The 23,737-nt window shown below is 45.9% G+C and overlaps 1 protein-coding gene across 1 annotated transcript in view; it reads left to right on the forward strand.

Moving 5' to 3' along the window:
• The window catches only part of LOC102370529 (olfactory receptor 2T11-like), a 21,774-nt gene extending 10,040 nt beyond the window's left edge, over nt 1–11,734 (forward strand). Inside the window, exon 2 of the mRNA XM_006039128.2 lies at nt 11,000–11,734. Coding sequence (XP_006039190.2) covers nt 11,000–11,734 — 735 coding nt within the window. The remainder of the gene's footprint in view (nt 1–10,999) is intronic.
• Nucleotides 11,735–23,737: the final 12,003 nt, after the last annotated feature.

The following is a 23,737-nucleotide window of genomic DNA, read 5'->3' on the forward strand; positions in this document are numbered from 1 at the left end:
GATGTCAGGTCCACATGCCAGACTGCTTTGCTTCCTAGCTATCTTCTATGAATTTGCCTATTCCAGTGGTGCTCAACCTTTTGGCCCCATGGCCAAATGATTGGGGTGGGGTCTGTCTGCAGGCTAGATCAAACCCTGTGGGCAAGGATCAGGTCCTGGGGCCTGGCACTGCCCCATCCTGTCCCTGCATCCTGGGATTGGTCCCCAGGGGCCCAGTGCTGCCCCCTCCCACTGGGCTTGGTTCCTAAGGGCCTGTCACTGCCTCCTCTCCCCTCAGGACAGTGGGATTGGTCCCTTAAATCTGGCACTGGCCCCTCCTTCTCACACTGCTCCCTTGCACCTCAATGCTCCAGGATTGTGTGTCCCCCTGAACTGAGACTGGTGAGAGATGAGAGGCCCCAGAGTCTGTGGTCCTCAAATGGACTGGCAGATGAGTATGTCATTAGTGGGGCTGGTGCTGAGACGAAACAAGACATGGTTTCTAGGAGAGGGGACATGCAGATGGTTCCCAGAAGGGGAAAGCAGGTTAATCCAAGTGGGGCTTGGAGGAAACAAATGGGTGCATCTGCACATGCAATCAGTATGGAGCAATACACTCAGATGCAGTTTGTACCAGAGTGAGCTGCTCCTAGGCATGGCATCTGCACATGTGCCCAGGACTGCAGCAGTTTGAGCCAGAGTGGAGCAACCCCAGGCTGACAGGGACCCAGCGTGTCAGTCCTGGGATCCAGATGGTGGCACTGGGTTGCAGAGGGAATGGCTGGGGCACAATGGAGCTACAGCGTGGGGCTAGGTGGCAGGCAGCTCCCCAACTGTAGCACCCTCATGTCCCAGCCAGCCACGTCACCATCTACATGTGTGTTTCAAGGGGGTGAATTACTCTGCCGTAGGACAGTACTATCCTCAACAGTTCTCTCCTACAGTGGAGTATTAATTTACTGAGTCCTAATACTGGTGCATGTGTAGATGGTGATGCTTTACTGTGGAGCTAATTAGTCAACTCCACAGTACAGCACATGTGTAGATGCACCCAAAGATCCCAAATTGAATCTCAAGAAAGGGAGGGGAGAAACTGGATCATTCCTGTCACATTTAGGGTGATAGTCACTCAAATGGCCCAAACAGGCCCCTGGAGGCCAGCACAGCCTGGGGCAGCCCCTGCACTGCAGACCTATAGTGTTAACTGTGTGACAAAGGTTTCAGAGGAGAGGACCATGCAACCAGCATCTTAGTCATGCAGTGCTGGGAACCCTGAAATCAGTCTTCCACTTCCTGTATTTACATACAGCAAGGTAGCCATAGGCCCCAAGTGGGCGGCTCACAGAAGTATCACACCTGTAGAACTGAATGACAAAGGTGTCTTGGGTAAATGGGCATGATGCCAATGTTGTTGGCTCGACCCAATGGAGTGGGCATCATGAGACTGTACCTAATATGCCATCCTCATACTAGGAGCCTGTGAACTTGGAGACTCTTACTTGGATATACCTGAAGTGAGATGCAAGGGAGGAATCCATAGATGTTGGACTTCATGTCCAAGTAACCATGGGGATGTCACTATGGAACTGCATGGACTCTTGGCGAAGGGTCACATTCAGCATTTTTCCCTTATGTGAAGTCAAAGCCAGAATGCTCTCAGTCAGAGAGGGACGCAGGCAAACAGGCAGAGAATCGGATGCCTGTTGCCTCAGGCACATGATAGCGCATGCCCCAAGCTGGGGCAGAATGGTGCAGGGACAGAGCCTATGAGTGGCATCCAGGAAACTAAGGCACAGATGTATAGGGCCACCAGGGAGCCGGGCAGATGTGTAGTGCCACCAGAGAGCCAGCCAGTAGGGCTGTGCTAAGCTTTGGATCATGCTGCAGATTCTGAGATGATTTGGATGGTTCGGAGGCCAAATCTACAAATCTGAATTGAATCACTGGAAGCTTTAGGAAAAGATTCAGAAAAGATTCAGAGATTCAGCCATAGAGTATAATGGGGGACCAATTACATATCTATAACTTTGTTGTCTTTTGTCTGATTTGGATGAAACTTTCAGGGATGGTAGCCTCTTCTGAGTGCATGACAAGTGCCTTGTTTCAAAGAGAGAGATATAGGGGTTTCCAGGAAATTGTACCACACAGTCATGAAAGCAAAACTCATGTCACGTGTGTGTGTTAAGACATATTGGGGTGAAAACTGCAGGGATGGTAGCCCCTGTGGAGGCCACAAAGCCTGCCACATTTCAAGCAGATAGGTGCAGGGGTTTGGAGGAAACTATACCTCAAGCTGAGAACAAGCAAAACTCGTGACATGGGTGACACTGTGTGTGTTAAGGCGCAGCAGGGTGACAGCTACAGGTCTGCTAGCCCCTGCTGAGGCCACAAAGCCTGCCAGCTGTCACCAAGATCAGTGCAGGGGTTCTGGGTTCTGGGGCCCTGCACCTCTTGCTGCTGACAGTCAAAACTCATGACATGGGTGCTTGTTCAACTGTGTCTGTCTTGGGGCATGGGAGCAGGTGAGGAACTGCTGCAGGCCTGGCTGCTAGGCTATTGTGTTACCAATCAATCATGATTCACTCAGGGACCAGCTCAATACACAGTAGCTAGCTACTAGATAATGAGTTAATAAGCAACAACTCACACTTACAAAACCACAGAGAATGGAGAGGAAAGAATCAATACAGAGCCAGGAATTGCTTCTGCCCCAAGACAGAGACAGTCAGTTGCACAAGCACCCATGTCACAAGTTTTGCCTGTCAGCAGCTAGGCGTGCAGGGCCCCAGACTCCCCCTGCACCAATCTCCTTAACAGCTGGCAGGCTTCATGGCCTGAGCAGGGGCTAGCAGGCCTGCAGCTTTCACCCTGCTGCGCCTTAACACACACCGTGTCACCCAAGTCACGAGTTTTGCTTGTCTGCAGCTTGAGGTACAGTTTCCCCCAAACCACTACATCTATCTCCTTGACAACTGGCAGGCTTTGTGGCTTCTTCTTTCCTTCTGGGTCTGTAAGATATTTTATTTTCCCTTGGAAAGATTATGTGAGTAGCCAGTTACTGCAGCCAGTTCAAAATGATGCTGAATGCAGCGTTCTCGAGAGAGGGGAAGAGAACAAGATCTACGAAGAGAGGTAGCTCTTACTGACATAAGCCTTTTGCTGGACACTGGAGAGCAGCTGCAAGGGCCAGGTTCAACTTTAGGGGTTTAACACCAACTTTCTAAATCTAGTTCAAGCCCTTGCCCAGAAACTTGGGAAAATACATGGTTACTTGGTGTTTCAATGTGAACAAACTTCCCTGCTTGCAAACACACAAAAAAACTAAAACACGATATATTTCAGGGGAAAATGGACACACACAACATCAAAGAAAACTTGAATTACTAAACATTAACTGGAACCCAAAATAAGTCACATCACAGACTCTCAGAGCCACTGGCAAATCAACCCAACGAGGCCACCACTGAGGCCAGGGCACTGGGAAGGGAGGCTTACCCAAGGATGCCTCTGCTCCTTACACCAGACAACTGCACCAGCTGCTGGGGCCTCCGCTGCCGAGGATCCTGATGCTTCTTGCCACAAGGGGTTGCTGCCCTGTGCTAGGGGCTTTACCTCCACAACTGCCGCTGCGTATCTGCTGAAGATCCACTGCTGCATCATCATGAGTAACCTCTGCCAGGGGTCACAGCCACCTTCAGAGGTCACTGCTGGTCCTCTTCAAGTTGCATAGTAGGCAACGGCAAACTCAGTAAGATTTTATCTTAACACACTACAGGCTCTTGTGCACATGAACATATTGCTTTGAGAAAGTGATGGTTTATCCACAAAGCCAACCAAGGAGCAACACCTGGCTAGAGCCTCCGCTGCTTCTCACAGCCAGTGTGATTGGGCTGGAACTGAGGCCACCCCACTAAGGATCTCTGCTGCATCCACAGTGAGTGCTGGCTTTTATGCCACTTCCAATTTGCCACATTTGCACGCCTGTAAACTTTACAATTTTGGAAAGCAGGCCATGTGGAAATAAAGATCAGAGCCACTTGACCTTACATCTGCAAACTTCATCTACAAACAGCAGGAACAAGTCTACAAACTGCAACACAAGACACAAGTAGCCCCCAAACCTCTGAAAGGACAAACTAATGAGGGTAGGTAGAGAAAAGATCCACAAAGTTACCATAGCAGACATAACCATAGCAGAACATGCTTAATATATGCAGGGCTGCCCTTTTTTAAAAAACAGGAAATTTGTTTCACCGTGTCTTGTCCTGAGTGTGAGAACCAGACTAGGTTCACAGGGCCTTGTCCTCACTTCAAATTTTTCATAGCATAGATATGTCAGTTGGTGAGAAGTAGTGAGGGAGGAGGGGGCTCCTCTACTTTGCTATGCATTTTGTGTAGCTGAGGCCTTATTTAAACCACCAGCCTAGAGTGGGTTGGTGGCAGAATTTAAGACTTCTTCCAAAGCCTACCAGGAGGCAGGCACTCATTTCCTACTGAAAGACACATAGCTCTTACTTACGCCTTTCACATTTCTACCCCGGATAATCAGTGCTGCTTTTTTTTTGAATACAGGTGTATTTTCACATATATGTGACTTGTACACATCTATCTGATAATGGACTTGCCTCTGTGATCTCTATTCAAGAAGCACTGAAGCTCCTTTGAGCAGCATCTATTCAAATCTGAGGCCTACAGGCCTGGCTTTCCACCCTAAGGCATATCAGACAAATAATGTACTTATAATGTAATGCATTAGGTTTGACCTGCTGGGGTTTCTTCCCCTTTCCTCTGTTCAAAATTGTCCATGTGAGTAATGTGTCTCATGGATAAATGATGCAGGAATTGATGCTTTAATGGAAGAAAGATTACCTAGAGGTTATCCAAATTCTTATTCCACTAGAAAATCAAACATAGTGAGGTGTTCGGCATTCAGCACTGGACTGAAAACATTACAGCTTCATATTTGTCACTGAAAAGAAGAAAAGAAAAATATTGTCTTTTCTCCTTTCTAAAATTCATGGTTGTGAGCCCTCTGCTACTTCAATACACAGGATGCAAAGAAATCCCACCGAGCAGAAGTTTTCAGAGTTTACAACTGGAATAGAGAAAGCCTTTCCAGGGCACCATCTGCACGTAACCTTAATTAAGGACTTGGGACAAGATTCCCCAAAGACTGTTTTCTTCCACTTAGATATTAAACTTATTGCTGCTTGAGTGATGTAATGGCTCCAAGCTTAACCTGGTCTTTTTAAAGACTGCATCTTTAATATGAGTATTTCTCTCTTGCCACCAGGTAACTCACACAGCTTGCTGCAGATGTAAAGTTAGAGATTCAGTGCAGAGGATGTGATTCTTAACACTGATTTCATACTGTGTATTATGTATTGCCAATGCTGTGTTTTTCAACCAATAAAATTGATATATATATATTTTCCAATTAAAGACATGAATCCTTATATATAATTTGAATTTTGGAACCTAAATAGGAATTCATGCCTGAATGATTTTAAACTTATTTACCTCCTTAAAAAAGTACTGCTGCCTCACATGAAAGACATGCAATCTTAACTAGTGCAGTCACTTTTTTCATTTTGGAAGTAAAGACTGCAAAACGAGATTTATATGGATTACTCATATATGAATTACTGCAATCACTATTAAGCTAATAACTTTATCTCCAAGACATGCTTATCTACCAGTGTACCAGGAACATTGTTTTCTAGGATAATAACAGAATGCAGGAGAATAGAAATGTAATGATCCTTGGCTTGAGAGATCATTTTACATGACGGACAGACAGCATTTTTTTTTGCAAGATGTCAAGCTGCTCTCCTTTCTAGACTGGCCATTGATTGATATAAAGCAGATCAAGGTAAGTGATTTTTGCTTTTCCATATTCCTGCTTTGTACAGGTTAAGACATTCAAAAATAGGATTTTTTTAAATGAAAAACACCACCATTATTTGACTGAAGTTTCCTTGTGATAATTGTAGAGGAGGTGTCACTGGAATGTTTCTTTGTATGTAGTTCAATTACTACTTTTCAATAAATTCAAATTAAGTTTTGCTCATTGTTACATCTGCTAGTTTTATTAATATTAAAACTCGTTGTATTTCATGTTGATTTTTTAACTGAAAATGTGCTGCAATGTCATAGAATCATAGAAAAGTGGGGCTGACCTTCAGAGGTCATTGTCCTTGTTCAAAACATCCTATACTAATCCACAGTCTAACCTAGGGGTTTTCAAACTTTTTGGGTTGGTGTATCCCCAGCATGCCAACAAGCATGGAGTCCCCCAGCTAATCGCTGAGCTGGGGTGGGTGTGGGGGGGTCCCCAGTGGCTGATCACTGAGCACAGCAATGCCAGCGCAAAACTTGAAGTGTCACCGATGCACAGATGGATGACCCCACTTCTCTGCGCCGCTGCTGAGTACCCCTGGGGGCTTCCCAAATACCCCTGGTTGAAAACCCCTGGACTAACCTATTAGTATAACTGCACAGTCAACAGCCAGGACCTTAACTCTAACCTGCAACCAGTGAGGCAGGGGGAAACTTATAACTGAAAACGATGCAATGACAATTAATTATTTGCATCTTTCAATTTTTCGTGAAGGCAGATTATTCTTGTGAGGATAGCTACATATATTGATCATTTCAGATTAATTTGATGTAGAAATGCTTACATATAAAGATTATAGGAGTGATGATGTAGCTGTGATGGTCCAGAATTTATGTGAGGCAAGGATTTTAGGAAGGCCTTTGACACAGTTTTGCATCCTATTCTCATATGGAGGCTAGCAGGCTGTGGAGTGGATGCCTACACAGTCAGGTGGGTGGCCAACTGGCTTAGAGACTACACACAGAGAGTGGTGGTGGATGGGTCGTTCTCGGCCTGGAAGGAGGTGGGCAGTGGGGTTCCACAGGGTTCGGTCCTTGGACCGGTGTTATTTAAAATCTTCATCAGCGATTTGGATGAGGGCGTGAAGAGCACCCTCTCCAAGTTTGCAGATGATACCAAGTTATGGGGCAAAGTTAACATACCGGAGGGCAGGGAGCAGATACAGGCGAATCTGGACAGGTTGGATCAATGGGCAGAACAAAATAGGGTGCAATTCAACAAAGATAAATGAAGGTACTCCACCTAGGGAGGAGGAATCCCCAGCACACCTATAGGTTGGAAGATGACCTCCTCAGCAGCTCAGAGGATGAGAGAGATCTTGGAGTCATAGCTGAGTCCAAGATGAACATGAGCTGGCAGTGTAACGAACCCATCAACAAGGCCAGTCGCACCTTGTCGTGTATTAGCATATGCATGACTAACAGATCAAGGGAGGTGATGCTCCCCCTCTGTGCAGCACTGGTCAGGCCGCAGTTGGAGTACTGTGTCCAGTTTTGGGCGCTGCACTTCAAGAGAGGCACGGAGAATCTGGAGAAGATTCAGAAGAGGGCCACTTGCATGATTAGTGGCTTTCGTGGAAGACCCCACGAGGGGGGGGTGAGAGATCTGGATCTCTTCAGCCTTCACAAGAGATGGGGAGGGCAGACCTTGTAGCGGCCTATATGTTTATCAAGGGAGGACAACAGGGAAGCTTGTGGTCCCAGCTCTGTCAGACAAGAAGCTAATGTTCTGCACTTCAAGGACTTTCTCTTGTCCATAAGTTTGCACATTAGGTGTAAATCTAGGTTTACTTTAAGTGTCTGGATGAGGCATACTTAACTGTGTGGCTGCAGTGTGGTATTCTAGTTTGCCTTGCAAGCACATCTGCCAGAAGGAAGGCAGCCCAGAGACAGGACTCTTCCACCTTTTAGCATAGTGGGACAAGCATTAGCTTACGCAGCAGGAAACTTGGTTTCTAGTCTCCTTCCCCCACCCCTCACTCGGAAAGGATTGGTATGTACATCTCTATCTTTCTAGCAAACCACACCAAGAAAGCCACAGGAAAGATGCTATCCCTCTCCAACCCTCCTCTTGAAGCCGAGGCCCTGGCCTCTACATGGGATGGACACTGACCTGGAAGGGAGGAGACCCTTGGTTCCAACTTGGGTCCTTGCCCTCCAGGGGGTAGAAATTGTCCCAGTTTTGCTTATCCAGTGACATGTAAATACCAGATGCATCGTGTCAGCTTCAAGAGGCACCTGGAGAATGCTCTGGGCAATAACTAGTCTGTACCCTAATGGTTAGAGCACTTGGCTTTAGCCAAATCTCCTGTTGTAGAGAGTGACTCAACCCTGCTTCCCCTGTTACCTGGGCTGCTAGCAAAAAAAGTGGGAGGGTATGCTGCTAAATCCTGATTGTTGAAGCTATTGCCTCAATAGCATCTTGGGATACTGGGGGCGATTCCATCACCTCACTCAGTTGCCCAGCCAGAGTGAAACTCACCTGAGCATGCTTAGTAGCTAGGTTTGGTCAATACTGAGTTAGGGAAATTATGCCTAAGTGGCCAAAATTGCAGTTATTCACCTATACATGCACCATTTCGACAGATAAAGTGAAATGGGATTTAGCCCAATGAGTGCACCAAGTGAAATAGGAGTAGGCCTGTGCGAGTCTGCAGTGATCCAATCCAGCTTCAGAACCAGCCACTTCGGATAGCAGTGATCTGATCTGGACCTCCAGACTGGGTTTGCACCTTGATCTGGCCAAAGCTTCGGAGCTGCCTTAGAGATCCGGCCATAGGGTATAATGGGGGAATCAATGAAATATCTATAACTTTGTTGTTTTTTGTTTGATTTGTATGGAACTTGCACGGATGGTAGCCTCTGCTGAGAGCATGAGAATTCCTAAGTTTCAAGAAGATCGACACAGGGGTTTGGGAGGAACTGTACCCCAAATTCTTGAAAGCCAAACTCATATCACGGCTGTGTGTTACACCACAGGGGGGTCAAAACTACAGTGGTGGCCCTGATGAGGCCACAGATCCTGCCAAGTTTCATGAAGGCCTGTGCTGGGGTTTGCGGGGAACTGAACCTCAAGCTGTGGACAAGCAAAACTCATGACATGGGTGACCCTGTGTGTGTTAAGGCGCAGTGGGGTGACAGCTGCAGGGATGGTAGCCCCTGCTGAGGCCACGATGCCTGCCAGCTGTCGAGGAGACTGGTGGAGCGGGGGTTCTGGGGCCCTGCACCCCTAGCTGCTGACAGGCAAAACTCGTGCCAGGGGTGCTTGTGGGACCTGACATGACACAGACATGACAGGAGTTTTGCTTTCAAGAATTTGAGGTGCAGTTCCCCCCAAACCCCTGCACCGATCTTCTTGAAACTTGGCAGGCTTCATGCTCTCTGTAGAGTCTACCACCCTGGAAATTTCAGCCAAATCAGACAAAAAAACCAAGTTATAGATATTTTATTGTTTCCCCGTTATACCTTATGGCCGATCTCTGAGGCAGCTCCGAAGTGCTTCGGGAGCTCCGAACCGCTTTGGGAAGCCAAACAAGGCCAGTGCTTCGACCCGGATGTGCTGCTTTGGACCCCAAGGAGTCCAAAGCTTCTCTGGATCTGAAACTCTGTCTGAAGCCTCGCACAGCCCTAAATAAGAGGTCTGACTCATGCCTGTAAGCTTAAGCCCTGCAGGGCAAGAGAGCCCATGTTCTTGTATGTTTGTGCAATGTCTTGAATTAGATAAAGGTAGGGACCTATAGAAATCATGATTTTTCAGACTTTGTGGAAATTACAAAATCTGGCATTGCCTGCAAAATTGGTCAATGCCTGCAAAATGTGTGGTGGCAATAAACAAAACAAAATACTTACTGGAAATAAAATGGTGGCTCCCCAGGGAACCAAAGTCATGGCGCTGCAGTCTGGCCATACAAGCTGCCTAGTGGGAAGGGGAAAGCAGAGTTGTCGGTGCAAAGGGGAGCCCAAGAAAGCTCCTGCCCCCTTCCCCCCACTGATTGGCAGAGAGGGCTATCTGTCATGCAGCGCCATCCCTCTCCATCATTCAGCAGTGAGGGGAGGGGCTGCATGACAGGCAGCCTTGGCAACCAGTGCTGATGGGTGGGGCTGTATGACAGACAGCTGTTGCAGCTGATCAGTGGCAAGTGATAGGGCCACTGCAGACCCTTGGCCAATCAGAGGCATGGAGGATCCTGCCATGATCGGCCTGCAGAAAGGGCAGCCGGCCCTACAATCTCCCTGCAGAACTGGCCGGCCACCTTCTTAAATTAGGTGGACCCATAGCCAGAGGTCTAGAGCAGAAGCCTGGGGAATTGATTGCTCCTCAGTGCTAATCTTGCCTTTGAGCACCGGGATGGATTCATCGGTCTGTACAGTCGACAAAGAGAATATCTAGGTCACCATCTCAACATCTCTTTTGGGATTATTTTTGGAACACCAGGGATTAAAATAGTGTTTGCTTAAGAGGAAAGCTTCTGCACCCATGCAATTAATCCAACAGAACAACCCCCTCCTTGTAGTTATAGAGCTGTGAATTTGAAAGGTAGGGCACAATATCAAAATCTAGTGCTGACTGACTATTTTCTGTTAAAAAGACAAATTGAAAATTTGACCTTCACCTCCCAAATTAATCTTTCCTGTATTCAACTTTCCATTGAAAAAAAAAGCCATGTTTTTAGTGCAAATTTTAGATTAAAATTAGCTTGTCTTTAACAAAAATTTCTGTTAAAAAAATCCAACTGATTCCATTAATGGCTTTGGACACTTCTGAATGTACCTCATAAATTGGCAGTTTTCATAGCTAGCATTTTTTCCAGAGAAAGGAAAACCTAATGACTGCCACCGATCCCACTACGCCTCTTTCAACAAAGGTCTCTGTTCCTCCCCAGTGCGTCAGGTCCATCCACATGACGAGGAAATGAGGATTGGGAATGGAAGTTCACCAACACAATTCGTTCTCCTGGGGCTCCTGAACCAGACTGAAGTCCACACCTTCTTCCTGGCCATGATCTTACTGGCCTTCATTACTGCCCTGGCTGGGAATACGCTGCTCCTGTTTCTAATCCAGGTGGATTCCTCCCTTCACACCCCCATGTACTTTTTCCTCAGTCACTTGGCCTTCATGGACATCTGTCAGACCCTGATCATTGTCCCCAAAATGTCAGCAGACTTTCTGACCCCAGGCAACCCCATTTCTCCAACTGGCTGTGGGACTCAGATTTTCCTCACACTGACCATGGGTGCCGCAGAATGCCTCCTCCTGGCAGTCATGGCTTATGACAGATATGTAGCAATTTGCAATCCCTTGAAATACTCCATAATCCTGAGCCAGAGAGTCTGCCTGAGCCTGGCAGGTGGGGTCTGGATTGGCGCATTAGGAGATGCCTTGATTCATACAGTTTATACCATGTATCTGCCGTATTGTGGTTCAAAAGCCATTGATCATTTCTTCTGTGAGTCCCCTGCCCTGTTGAAATTGTCCTGCTCTGACACCTCCCTATATGAGACTCTGGTGTTCATGAGTGGCATTGTTCTGCTCCTCATCCCTTCTTCCATCATACTAGCTTCTTACACGTGTATCCTCTCTACAGTCCTGAAGATGAAGTCAACCAAAGGACAACAGAAAGCTCTGGCCACCTGCTCATCACATATGACAGTAGTTGGGCTCTTTTATGGGGCAGCCATCTTCATGTACATGCGACCCAGTGCCTACCACTCCCCAGAGCAAGATAAGATTGTGTCTCTGTTTTACACTATTGTCACCCCAGTACTGAATCCTCTCATATACAGCCTGAGAAATAGGGATGTCTTAGGAGCCTTAAGAAAGCTGGCTGGGAAATACAGAGTCATCCAGAAAAACTGACAGGAGTTGTGTTTTACTGTTAGGCACTAGGTTGAATCAAAGTCAAGAAGCTTCTTTACTTTTCATTACATCCAGGAAGAGCACACACCAACTGCTGAAACTTCCTTATCCTGACGAAGGGTTTTTGAACCCGAAAGCTTGTTTAATAATTATTCTCCAACTATTTGGGTTGGTCTAATAAAAGATATCAGATTCACCCAAGGAGCCTTGTCTACATTTTCTAAAGCACTTGTCTTCTTCCACAGCCAGTGGCCCACTGAAAATCAAGGGCACGTTAACTCCTCTATCATATAATTGCTTTGGAAAATGTTTGGGAAGTAGTGAAAATGTAAGCAAATAATTGCATGCACCAAAGACCTTATTCTGAAATACAAAATCTGTGTAGCCATCATCTTCACCCTCTGCACAAGGCTGAAATTCTCTTGCACAGAACAGATTCAGTTTTTATACAGCTCATTTCCAAAAGCCTTCAGTTAGAGTGGGACTGTACTGAGGGTGTCTTTTTCCTCTTTCATGTACATTGACTTTCAAACAATTAAACTCCACTGAATTCAACACTAGATCCTTTGTGTTTTACAGGGGGAAAAAGAGTTCAAACCTAATCCTAGTATTATCTCATTAAGATCCTTAATGATGAAAACTGGGGTGTAGCTGTTAATAAAATAGTCCTCAACCTTATTTTAATAAATTGATACATGTATAATGTCATAGAAAAGGGAAGGATGGAAAAACAGACAGAGTCATAGTTTTAAAACAAAGAGAGACTATGTACAGTAGAAAGTGAACAGAGATGTTGTTCAGTATGCCATTTCTTTGTAACTGGAAGAAATGGATCTGTCTAGTAGTCATAAATACAGATATTGAATTATTCCTTAAATGTAAATAAAAATGCTGAAAATGAATTGCTTAGGTGATATAATTCTTCCATATTACATTTAGAAATTATTGATGAGTTTGGTATTCTGGCACCTATTGTCAATGAGGAAAATATAACAATTTTGCAAAGCTGTGGCCTCTTCCTTCAGCTTCCCTGTATCAGGCACATAAAAATGCACAAGCAAATGTGATGGATGTAGCACACATCATGTGTTTGAAAGGTAATTGCTTGTGACATTGCTGTAGGCAGAGGAACGTATATGATGGGACTATGTCTAATACACTCATGGACCTACTAGGGGAGTACAGACCCCATTTATATATTATTCATAGATTGTAAGGGGCTGGAAGGGACCTCACAAGATCATCAGGTCCAGCCCCCCTGCACTAGGCAGGAAAGACAACTGGGGTCAGATGACCCCAGTGAGGTGATTGTCCAGTCTCCTCTTGAAGATTTCCAGGGTAGGTGATTGCACCACCTCTGCAGGGAGTTTATTCCACAGTCTGGACACCCTAACTGTGAAGAAGTTTTTCCTAGTGTTAAGCCTGAAACGGTCTGCCAGGAGTTTGTGGCCATTACTCCTGATTTTCCCCAAGGGTGCCCTGGCAAACAGCTGTTCACCAAGCCCATGATGTATTCCCCTGACATAACAGTAAGTTGCTACCAAGTCCCCTCTCAGCCTTCTCTTTTTTAGGCTGAAAAGACCCAGGTCCCTCACCCTTTCCTCATATGGATCATACAGGTGGCTCTTCTCTGGACTCTCTCAAGCTTTTCCACATCCTTGTTGAAGTGTGGCACCCAGAACCAGATGCAGTACTCCAGCTGTGGTCTCACCAGTGCTGAGTGGAAGAATCACTTCCCTGGTTTTGCTTGAGATGCATCGGTTGATGCAAGCCAGAGTATTGTTTGCCCTGCTGGCTACAGCATCACACTGACAGCTCATGTTCATACTGTGGTCAATTATTACCCTTTCAGTCGTGGTGCTAGTCAGTTTGGTGCCACTGACCCTGTAGGTATATTGGGGATCGTTCATCCCCAGATGAAGCACTTTATATTTCTCACTGTTGAACTTCATCTGGTTCCAATCCGCCTGACTTGCCAGCCTGTCTAGGTCTGTCTGTATCTGCAGCCTATTTTCAAGTGTGACCACACTCCCCTGTAACTTGGTGTAGTCTGTGAACTTGGTGAGTGATATCTTCACCCCCACATCCAAATAATTGATAAAGATGGTGAAAAGCACTGGACCAAGCACGGACACCTGAAGGACACCAGTGGCCACTTCACTAGATGAGATTAGTAAAACAAGACCTGTCCACAATGAAGCCATGCTGGCTGTCATTCAGAATCCTACCTTCTGTAAGCATATCACACATAGAGTCCTTGGTGAACTTTTCCAGGACTTTCCTTGAGATAGAAGTTAGGGTAACTGGCCTATAGTTGCCCGGGTCCCTTCTCCTCGCCTTCTTGAAGATGGACACAACATTGGCCCTCTTCCAGTCTTTAGGGACCTTCCCTGAGCACCATGAGTTTTGGAAGAGTTTCACCAGAGGTTCCATGATGACTTTGGCCAGCTCTTTCAGTGCTCTTCATTGGAGTTAATCTGATCCTGCTGATTTATAAATGTTTAACTTTTCTAACTGGTGATCATGCACCAGCTCAATGTCAACAGTGGGAAGGCATTCATTCTCACCATGCCCACTCTGAACCTTATCTAGTATGATTTTCCACTTAGCCCAGTGAAATACCGAAGCAAAGTAGTTGTTTAGGAGTTCAGTTTTCTCCTGAGTGTCAGTAACCAGCTGTCCTGAGTTGTTAAGCAATGGCCTGACACTTCCACTTGTTTTCCTCCTGTTCCCTACATGCCTAAAGAATTAATTCTTATTGTCCTTGATTTCTATTGCTAGTTTAAATTCAGTTGCTGCCTTAGCCTTCCTAATCTGCTCCCTACAAGTGTGGGCCATTGTTGTGTAGTCCTCCTTGGGAACTGCCCCAAGCTTCCATTGTTTTGTATGTCACTTTCTTCTTTTCAAGAGGACCATGATATTCCTATTCAGCCAAGAGGGCTTCTCAGCCCTTCTGCTACCCTTCCTTCACATGGGAATGGACTTCTTTTGTGCTTCGAGGATCATGTCCTCAAGGAATGACCACTCTTTATGCACTCCTTTCACTTTTGGTGCCTGGTCCCACAGCAATTCCACTACTATTGCTCTGAGCCTGTTGAAATTCATTTTTTTGAAGTCCAGAACATCAACCCTGCTAGCTGATTTGCCTGTCTTCGATGGACAGTGAACATGATGGTTTCATGGTCACTGTCACCCAGGCTACCCTCTGTCTTCAAGTCGCACACCAGATTGTTTCCTTTGGCCAAGTCTAGGAGAGTGCTACTTCTGGTTGGTCCATGCCCTTCCTGAGTCAGGTAGAGCTCCTTGATATAGGTCAGGAAGTAATGCCACTGGTCCAAGTTAGCAGAGTGTTTGTCCCAAGAGATGTCTGGATGATTGAAGTCACCCATGACGACCATGTCCTGTGTACATGTAGCATCTGCTAGTTCTCAAAAGAGCTCCAGATCGAGCTCCTTGCCCTGGTTTGGTGGTCTGTATTATACACCTACAGTTAGATCTCCCTCACCTCGCCCCTGCCTCCCGTAGTTTGACCCAGAGGATTTTGATCTGCTCTTCTTTGGAGCTGATGCTGGTCTCCAAGGAGGTGTACTGCTCCCTCACATAGAGAGCTACACCTCCACCTAGGAGACTGTTGCTTGGATACACCTGCAGAGGGATTCAGGGGAGGGACACATGGCTGTTGGGCTGCATAGGCAGATAACCATGGAAATGTCACTAGGGATCAACACGGATACCTGGCCTGGTGTCACCTGCAGCACCTTTTTCATTACCTGGAATCAGAGCCAGAGAACTCCAGATATCCCCCAAAAAAGAATGGCAAACAAGCCAGGGAATGGCAAGTGAGAGTATATCCCCTGGAGCTAGGCTGACTAGTGCTTGGATGGAGGCACAATGTAGAACTGGGAAGACTGAGGCATGGATGCATAGGCCTGCAGGTGATATTTTTTTTTCGTTATTACTATGCCACCCTCTCCAAAAAAGGCTTGGGGTAGTTTACAGCAACCAGGTCATATAAAAAAGGGAAATAATAATACAACAGTAATTAAACAATTGCCCCCCAAATACCTACAGCTTAACTTTACCTGTTAAAATCCTGGCCAAATACAAGATCTTACGCAGCTTTTGGAAGAGGTCCAGGCTCTACCTCTGATGGGTCTCAAGGGCGAGGGTTTTCCAGAGTTGAGGAGTAACAACCAAAAATGACCTTGCATGCATTTTGTCTAAGCAGATTTGGTGCACAGATGGTACTTGCAGGAGGTTTTTCACAGCTGACCTTAGGTATTGTGCTGGTGCATAAAGTAGAAGGTGGTCCCTTAGGTTTGGCCCAGGCCAGGTAGGATGGGGAAACTGTGGCAATGGTGGAGAAGCAGTGGGATGGCAATGGGTAGAGGTGGGGAAACTGAGGCAGATAAAGGTAGCCCCCATGCCCCAACTACTGAGTTCTAAAAAGAGCCACAATCTGACCCTCCTGAGAGAGGCCAGGGGGATAGACTGTCCTAGTGATAAATTCAGAGGGTCTTCTTTGGGAAAAGGGACTTGTGTATGCGGAATGGGAATGACTCTCCTCCTGTAAATTGAGATTTGGAGTCTCAGGAGGCAATTAGTTGTTGGTGCCCTGGAATAGTGCCCGAGGCTGTTCTTCCTACTGACTAGGTCTCTTTCCTAGGACTCCTGGGGCTATAGTTCATGGAACACAGGTTGGTGTTGCACTTCTTCTAAATTGAGGACCTTCAGACACCAAAAAAATTACTTGAAGAGTTGTGATGTGTATCACAGGGTGGGAACAGCTTGAGACAAATAGAGAAACAACCTGAAATCTTTGCCCGTAATGGAGAACCCTTTCCATAGGATGGCTGTAGCTTGTGTGGGGTTCATAGATCCATAGAAGTTAGAGGCTGGAAGGGACCTCACAAGATCATCAGATCTAGCCCCCCTGCTCTTAGGCAGGAAAGACTACTGAGGTCAGATAAACCTGGCAAGGTGTGTGTCCATTCATCTTTTGAAGATCTCCAGGATAGGTGACTGTTCCACCTCTGGAGGTGTGTGTGTGTGGGGGGGTCTGTTCTAGACTCTTGACACTGGGACCATAAAGAAGTTTTTCCTTATATCCAATCTGAAGTGATCTTCTAGAAGTTTATGTCCATTGTTCCTTGTCTTCCCCTGGGGCATCTTGGTGAACAGATGGTCTCCCAGACCCTGATGTTCACCCCTTATATACTTATAGGCTGCCATGAAGTCCCACCCTAAGTCTTCTCTTCTCCAGGCTGAACAGTCCCATGTCATAGATTTGATAGATTTGATAGACATTGGGAATGGAAGGGATCTTGTAAGATGATCAGGTCCAGCCCCCTGCCCAAAGGGCAGGAAGTCAGCTAGAGTCAAAAGATCATAGCAAGATAAGCATCCAAATGTTTCTTAAATGTGTTCAGAGCAGGTGCTTGCACCACCTCTGGAGGAAGTCTATTCTAGGCCTTGGGGACTTGGACACTAAAGAAGTTTTTCCTTATGTCCAGCCTAAAATTGTCTTGCAGGAGTTTGTGACCATTGAACATGGGGTGCTCTGGTGAACAGGTGTTCTCCCAGATCCTAATGCACACCCCTTATGTACTTATAGGCTGCCACCAAGTTTCCTCTAAGTCTGCATGTCTGCAAGATGAAGAGTCCCATGACTCTCAGCCTCTCTTCATAAGGTCTGTTCTCTTGCCCTATGATCATGCGCGTGGCTCTCCTCTGGACTCTCTCAAGCTTCTCCATTTCCTTCCTGAATTGTGGAGCCCAGAATTGAATGCAGTACTTCAGCTGAGGCCTCACCAAGTCTGAGTACAAGTGGGAGGACGACATCCTGAGTCTTGCTTGAGATGAAACGGTAGATGCAACTCAGAGTTTTGTTTGCTTTACCAGCTGCGGTATCACATTGGTGGCTCATACGATCTTGCAGTTGATCATGACCCGCAATCTCTTTCAGTTGTGGTGCTAGACAATGTAGCATTGCCGAGCCTGTAAGTGTGATGTGAGGTTATTTTTTTTTCCCCAAGGTGGAGCTCCTTTCATTTTTCTGCATTGAATGCCAGCAGGTTTTCATCTGCCCACCTTGCAAGCCTATTGAGGTTGGCTTGGATCACCAGCCTATCCTCAAGTTCCCAAAGCTTGGTGTCATTAGCAAACTTGGCCAGTCCACTTCTGACACCACAGTCCAGATAGTTCATGAAGACATGAAGAGTACAGGTTTGATAACGCAGCCTTGGGGGACCCCACTGGTTACTGAGTGCCATGTTGATTCGGTTCCATCAACTACCACTCTCTGGGTCCAGCCTCAGAGCCAGTTCCCCAGTCATTGGACTGTGGAGTAGTTGAGGTTGCAGTTGCCCAATTTTTCCATGAGGACATCATGGGACACCAGGTGAATGGCTTTTTTGAAGTCCAAATATATGATTTCAGCCTCTTACCTTTTGTCCAGGTGATATGTCACCTGGACATAGAAGGAGATGAGATTGGTCAGGCAAGACCTACCCACAACAAACCCGTGCTGGCTGTCCCTCAGGATGTTGCCTTCTGTTAGCCTGTCAAGAATAGTTTATTTGATATTTTTTTCCAAGATCTTTCCAGGGATTCAGGTAAAACTGACTGGGCCTGTAGTTTCTTGAATCTTCTTTCCTACCTTTCTTGAAGATGGGCACCACATTGGCCCTCTTTCAATCTTCCAGTACTTTGCCCGAGCGCCATGAGTTTTCAAATATCCTTGCCAGTGGCTGCGCTATGATGTCTGCCAGTTCCTTTAGCACTCCTGGATGTAATCTATTCAGACCAGCTGATTTGTGAGTGTCCAGCCTCTCAAGGTGCTCTCTCCCAAGATCTATGTAAACGGTAGTCATATATTCACCCTCACCCTGGTCATGTCACATCATGTTAGACAGGGTGATCCGTTTAGGCTGGTGAAAAACTGATGCTTAGTAATCATTAAGCAGATTGTCTTTTTCCTGGGAGTTGGTTGTCAGCTCCCCCAGTTTGTTTAGGCCCAGTGTCCTTCAGCCTCTCCTCATATGACCTGCTCTGTGCAGCACTCCCACTGTGGCCTCACCAATGCTGAATAGCTGATTCATTAATTAGAAGGTCCCATCAGGGCCGAACCATAAATTGGTGGTAATACATGACTGTAGCTCCATCCTCTATAAAAACAGACACAGTAGGTGATGCTCTTTGACTTGTTTCAGAGTGGGGGTGTCCTTCAGCCTCTCCTCATATGACCTGTTCTGTGCAGCACTCCCACTGTGGCCTCACCAATGCTGAATAGCTGATTCATTAATTAGAAGGTCCCATCAGGGCCGAACCATAAATTGGTGGTAATACATGACTGTAGCTCCATCCTCTATAAAAACAGACACAGTAGGTGATGCTCTTTGACTTGTTTCAGAGTGGGTTACTCCAGTGATGTCCTAATGAAGCCAGTAGCCATTTTTATGCCTGCTATCTCCCAGAGCTAGTTGGGGAAATCTGAGGTCAACTATCCATGGGCTTTAGCATATGAGTCTCAAACCTATGGCTTGCTGGAACAGTTTAATAAGTCCCTTAATATAGAGCTGAAAACATTAGTGGATCAGCCTCCATTGTCCTGGGATAAGTGTTCATTTGATTTGTTCTTCACATAAGCACCCCTGCTCCATCAGCTCTTCCCCACACTCCAAAGTAGTACACAGGATCATTCCCTCTTGAACTACTCTATGGAAAGACAGTCCAGGTACACTTAGATATCACAAGATCCACATTTGGGGATGGAGGGAAGCAAGAATCACACTTGAAATCCAAGGTGATAGTGTCTCACAAGCTGACATCAAACACTGAGGCATCTCCTTCAAAGTTTAAACACCAATAAATAAAACATCCTAAGGAGTCTGGGACAGTTGTGTTAAGGCAGAAAGGTCCATATCCTATTCTGCCTCTGAGGTAGCTAAGTGGACATAGGCACCTAAGTGGACATAGGATCCTTTTCTGGGTGATTGAGTCTGAAAAACAGGTAATGAAAAAGTTGGATGGTCCTGCTTCAGCTCTTGTCTTTTTGAAACTAAGCTCTAAGCTTGCAAGCAAAATGCACTTACATCAGTAGGTGCACTCTTTACATCAGTAGGTGCACTAAAGTTTCTTCAGGGGCTTCAGCACGGTGGAACAGGATCACCCTTATGCCAACCTGAGTCCACTTAAGCACCTAATAGGTGGGAGAGGATTTGGCCCAAAGTCTGCTGCTTGTTTCAGTGGAGACTGGTTTCTCCTTCACATGAGCTCCCTTGTTGTTATTCACCATAACGTGTGTTTATTCCATATGTGCCTGTCTGTTTGTTTCAAATTGGTACCCATCAGGTCAAAAAAAGTGATGAGGAAATGAAGGGAAAAAACGGTTCCTGAACCAGACCAAGATAGACACCCTCCTGCTGGCAATGATTCTACTTGCTTCTGTGACTGCCTTGTTGGGGAATGCTCTCCTCATGTTTCTAATCCAGGTGGATTCCTGCCTTCACATCCTCATGTACTTTTTCCTCAGTCAGTTGGCCTTCATGGACATCTGTCAGACCCTCATCATTGTCCCTGAAATGTCAGCGGACTTCCTGATCCCAGGCAACCCCATTTCTAAGAAAAATTATTTTAAGCAAGCTTTCAGGTATAAATACATTTCATCAAGCTCTAAGCTTGCAAAGAAGAATTTTCTCCAACTATTTGAGATGGTCTAATAAAACTTATAAGATTTACCAAAAAAACCCTCTCTGCCTATGTCCCTAGACCAACATGGCTACAAGCTACACCCCTGAAATTGCATTTACTTTTATCTTTAGTAAAAAGTCAGAATTGAGATTATGTAACACGAGAATGGTGGTACTCTTATAAAAGATAAATATTTCCATAAATCAAAACAGCTATAATCAGGAGACGTATGGCAGCAGTACTCACTTACCTTCATCTGTCTGATCTAGTATCCTCTCTGCAGTCTTGAGGATGAGCTTAGCTAAGGGAAGGCACAAGGCTCTGGCCACTTGCTCCTCACATCTGACTGTAGTGGGGCTATTCTATGGGGGAACAATGTTCATGTATATGAGACCCAATGCCTACCACTTGCCGGACCAAGACAAGATCATACCCGTGTTTTATACCATTGTCACTCCAGTACTGCATCCCCTCATATACAGCCTGAGAAACAGGGATGTCTTAGGAGCCTTAAGAAAGCTGTTTGGGAAGTATAATTCCTCATAACACTTTGCCACAGACTTATTTGAATTGTAATGGTCATAGCAGAGGAAGCATTGGTTTTAACTGTGTTTAGATTTATTGTACTGAAGAATGGGTGAAATTCAATCCTGTGCAAATGGCTCCTAAATTCAATACACATTTTTTATTTTAAAATGGGAAAAATGCAATCTTCCTTTTCTTGAACAATATTTAATGCTTTATCCTCTAATGCATTGGGATATTTAATTCAGTTTCCTCTATTGACAGTATTCCTGATTTTTCCTTTCCCTGTTGCACATCATGTTGCACATGGGATTGTAGAGAGGCAGCAGCAGGGCGCCAGACTACCATGCGTAGACCCTGAGATGGTGCAGAGTCACTTGGAGGAACTGGATGCCTTTCAGTCGGCAGGCCCGGATGAGCTCCATCCGAGGGTGCTGAAGGCACTGGCGAGCAGATGAGGCTCTATAATAACTCTCTATATGAAGATGTGTGCAAAAACTGCAGCTTCTGTTCAGGGAGATTGCTTTGCATCCTTTGTCTAGAGGTGGGGTCTAGGACAAGACATTTTACAAAGGGCAAAAGTGAGAGGCAGGAGTTTTGTGTGGGTGCTATCTGTTATTGGACCAACTGTATGCTTGGGATGAAGATAGACAAGCTTTCAAGCACAAAGCATTCTTCATCATGTCTGAGAGACACCATGCATTCAAAAGCTTTTCTAACTTAACAAGACCTTTAGGAGCAGGAGGTGCTGGAGATCTTCAGGACCAGCTGATTTAAATACGTCCAGTCCCACCAGAAGTTCTCTGACTAGATCCTCACTGACCCTGGACCTGGGTGTGCCTCCCCTGGGTCCTTTGGGGGTCCCGGTGGGGGGGTGACCCGGTCCCTGCTCAGAAAAATGGAGGCAAAGAAATTGTGAAATAGGAGGAGAGGCTGAGGGAATTGGGTTTATTTAGTCTGAAGAAGAGAAGACTGTGTGGGGATTTAATAGCTGCCTGAGCTGCCTGAAGGGTGGTTACAAAGAGGATGGGGCTAGACTTTTCTCAGTGATGGTAGATAACATAACAAGGAGCAGTGGTCTCAGGTTGCAGCAAGGGAAGTTTAGATTAAATATTAGGAAAAACCTCCTCACAAGAAGGGAAGTAAAACACTGGAACAGGCTACCCAGAGAGGTTGTGAACCCTCCATCCTTGGAGGTTTTTAAGACCTGGCTTGCCAAAGCATTGGCTGGGATGATCTAGTGGGGATGGTCCTGCCTTGAACAGGGGTGGGACTAGATGTGACCTCCTGAGGTCCCTTTCAGCCCTCATTTTCTATGATTCTATAAAGGGAACTGACTGCGAATCAGACACATCAGGGTCAAAGGTGAACATAGCTGAGAGGATGATGTCATTTCACTCTGCTTTCCCAACATCTTTCTCAGCCTGTTCACTTAATAAATGCTCCTTTAATGTTACCAACTACTTGATAGGCATTTTAATTAATTCGGTTTAATGCTTCTTAGATAACCACTTACAAATGTCACATTTTATTCCGCCTCCTTTTTCTTCCCTGCAATTGAAAGTCTTCATACAGGACTAGATCCAGAAAGCTTTGGCTTTCTTCTGGCTCTGTAGTGGTCTAAAGCAGTGATTGTAAATGTATTTCCCACCAAGTTACAAAAGGCAGGCTTGTTAGTAAGTTCATATTTCACATGAATTAAGCACCTAGAGAGAAGTCAGACAGAAAAATGAACCGTAGGCTTATTTATTTATTTACATAATGAAGTAAAATTTAATTCTATTGACATTTATGTACATAATGAATAACCTGTGCATCGACAGAATTGGTGGCTAAGGTAAATTCCAAGGCTAATTTGGTTGTCAGCTACATATGTGAAGCTTTATCCATTATGTAACAGAAACCCTCCATGTAGCCGGGCAGGGGGGGATCAAAAGCAAAAAGTTTCACAGAAATATCACTGGGTTTAAGTTCAATGGGGTGAGACAGATAAAAAGTGAACAAAATTTTGGCCTGTAATATCCATGTATTACCCATGTACTCATTGCCTGCCGTTATTGGCAATGATTCATACATTCATAGATTCATAGATGCTAGGGTCGGAAGGGACCTCAATAGATCATCGAGTCCGACCCCCTGCATAGGCAGGTCTGCTAGCTTGTGGCCATTATTTCTTGTAACCCCCGGGGGCGCCTTGGTGAATAAATCCTCACCAATTCCCTTCTGTGCCCCCGTGGGGAACTTATAGGCAGCCACAAGGTCGTCTCTCAACCTTCTCTTGCGGAGGCTGAAAAGGTCCAGGTTCTCTAGTCTCTCCTCGTAGCGCTTGGCCTGCAAGCTCTTAACTATACGAGTGGCCCTTCTCTGGACCCTCTCCAGGTTATCCGCATCCCTCTTGAAGTGCGGTGCCCAGAATTGCACGCAGTACTCCAACTGCGGTCTGACCAGCGCCCGATAGAGGGGGAGTATCACCTCCTTGGACCTATTCGTCATGCATCTGCTGATGCACGATAAAGTGCCTTTGGCTTTTCTGATGGCTTCGTCACACTGCCGACTCATGTTCATCTTGGAGTCCACTAGGACTCCAAGATCCCTTTCCACTTCCGTGCCACCCAGCAGGTCATTCCCTAGGCAGTAGGTGCGCTGGACATTTTTCCTCCCTAGGTGCAGCACTGTGCATTTCTCCTTGTTGAACTGCATTCTCTTGTTTTCTGCCCACTTGTCCAACCTGTCCAGATCTGCTTGCAGCTGTTCCCTGCCCTCCGGCATGTCCACTTCTCCCCATAG

This window comes from Alligator sinensis, unplaced genomic scaffold, assembly GCF_000455745.1.
Source record: "Alligator sinensis unplaced genomic scaffold, ASM45574v1 scaffold750_1, whole genome shotgun sequence".
In the NCBI taxonomy this organism is placed as follows: Eukaryota; Metazoa; Chordata; order Crocodylia; family Alligatoridae; genus Alligator; species Alligator sinensis.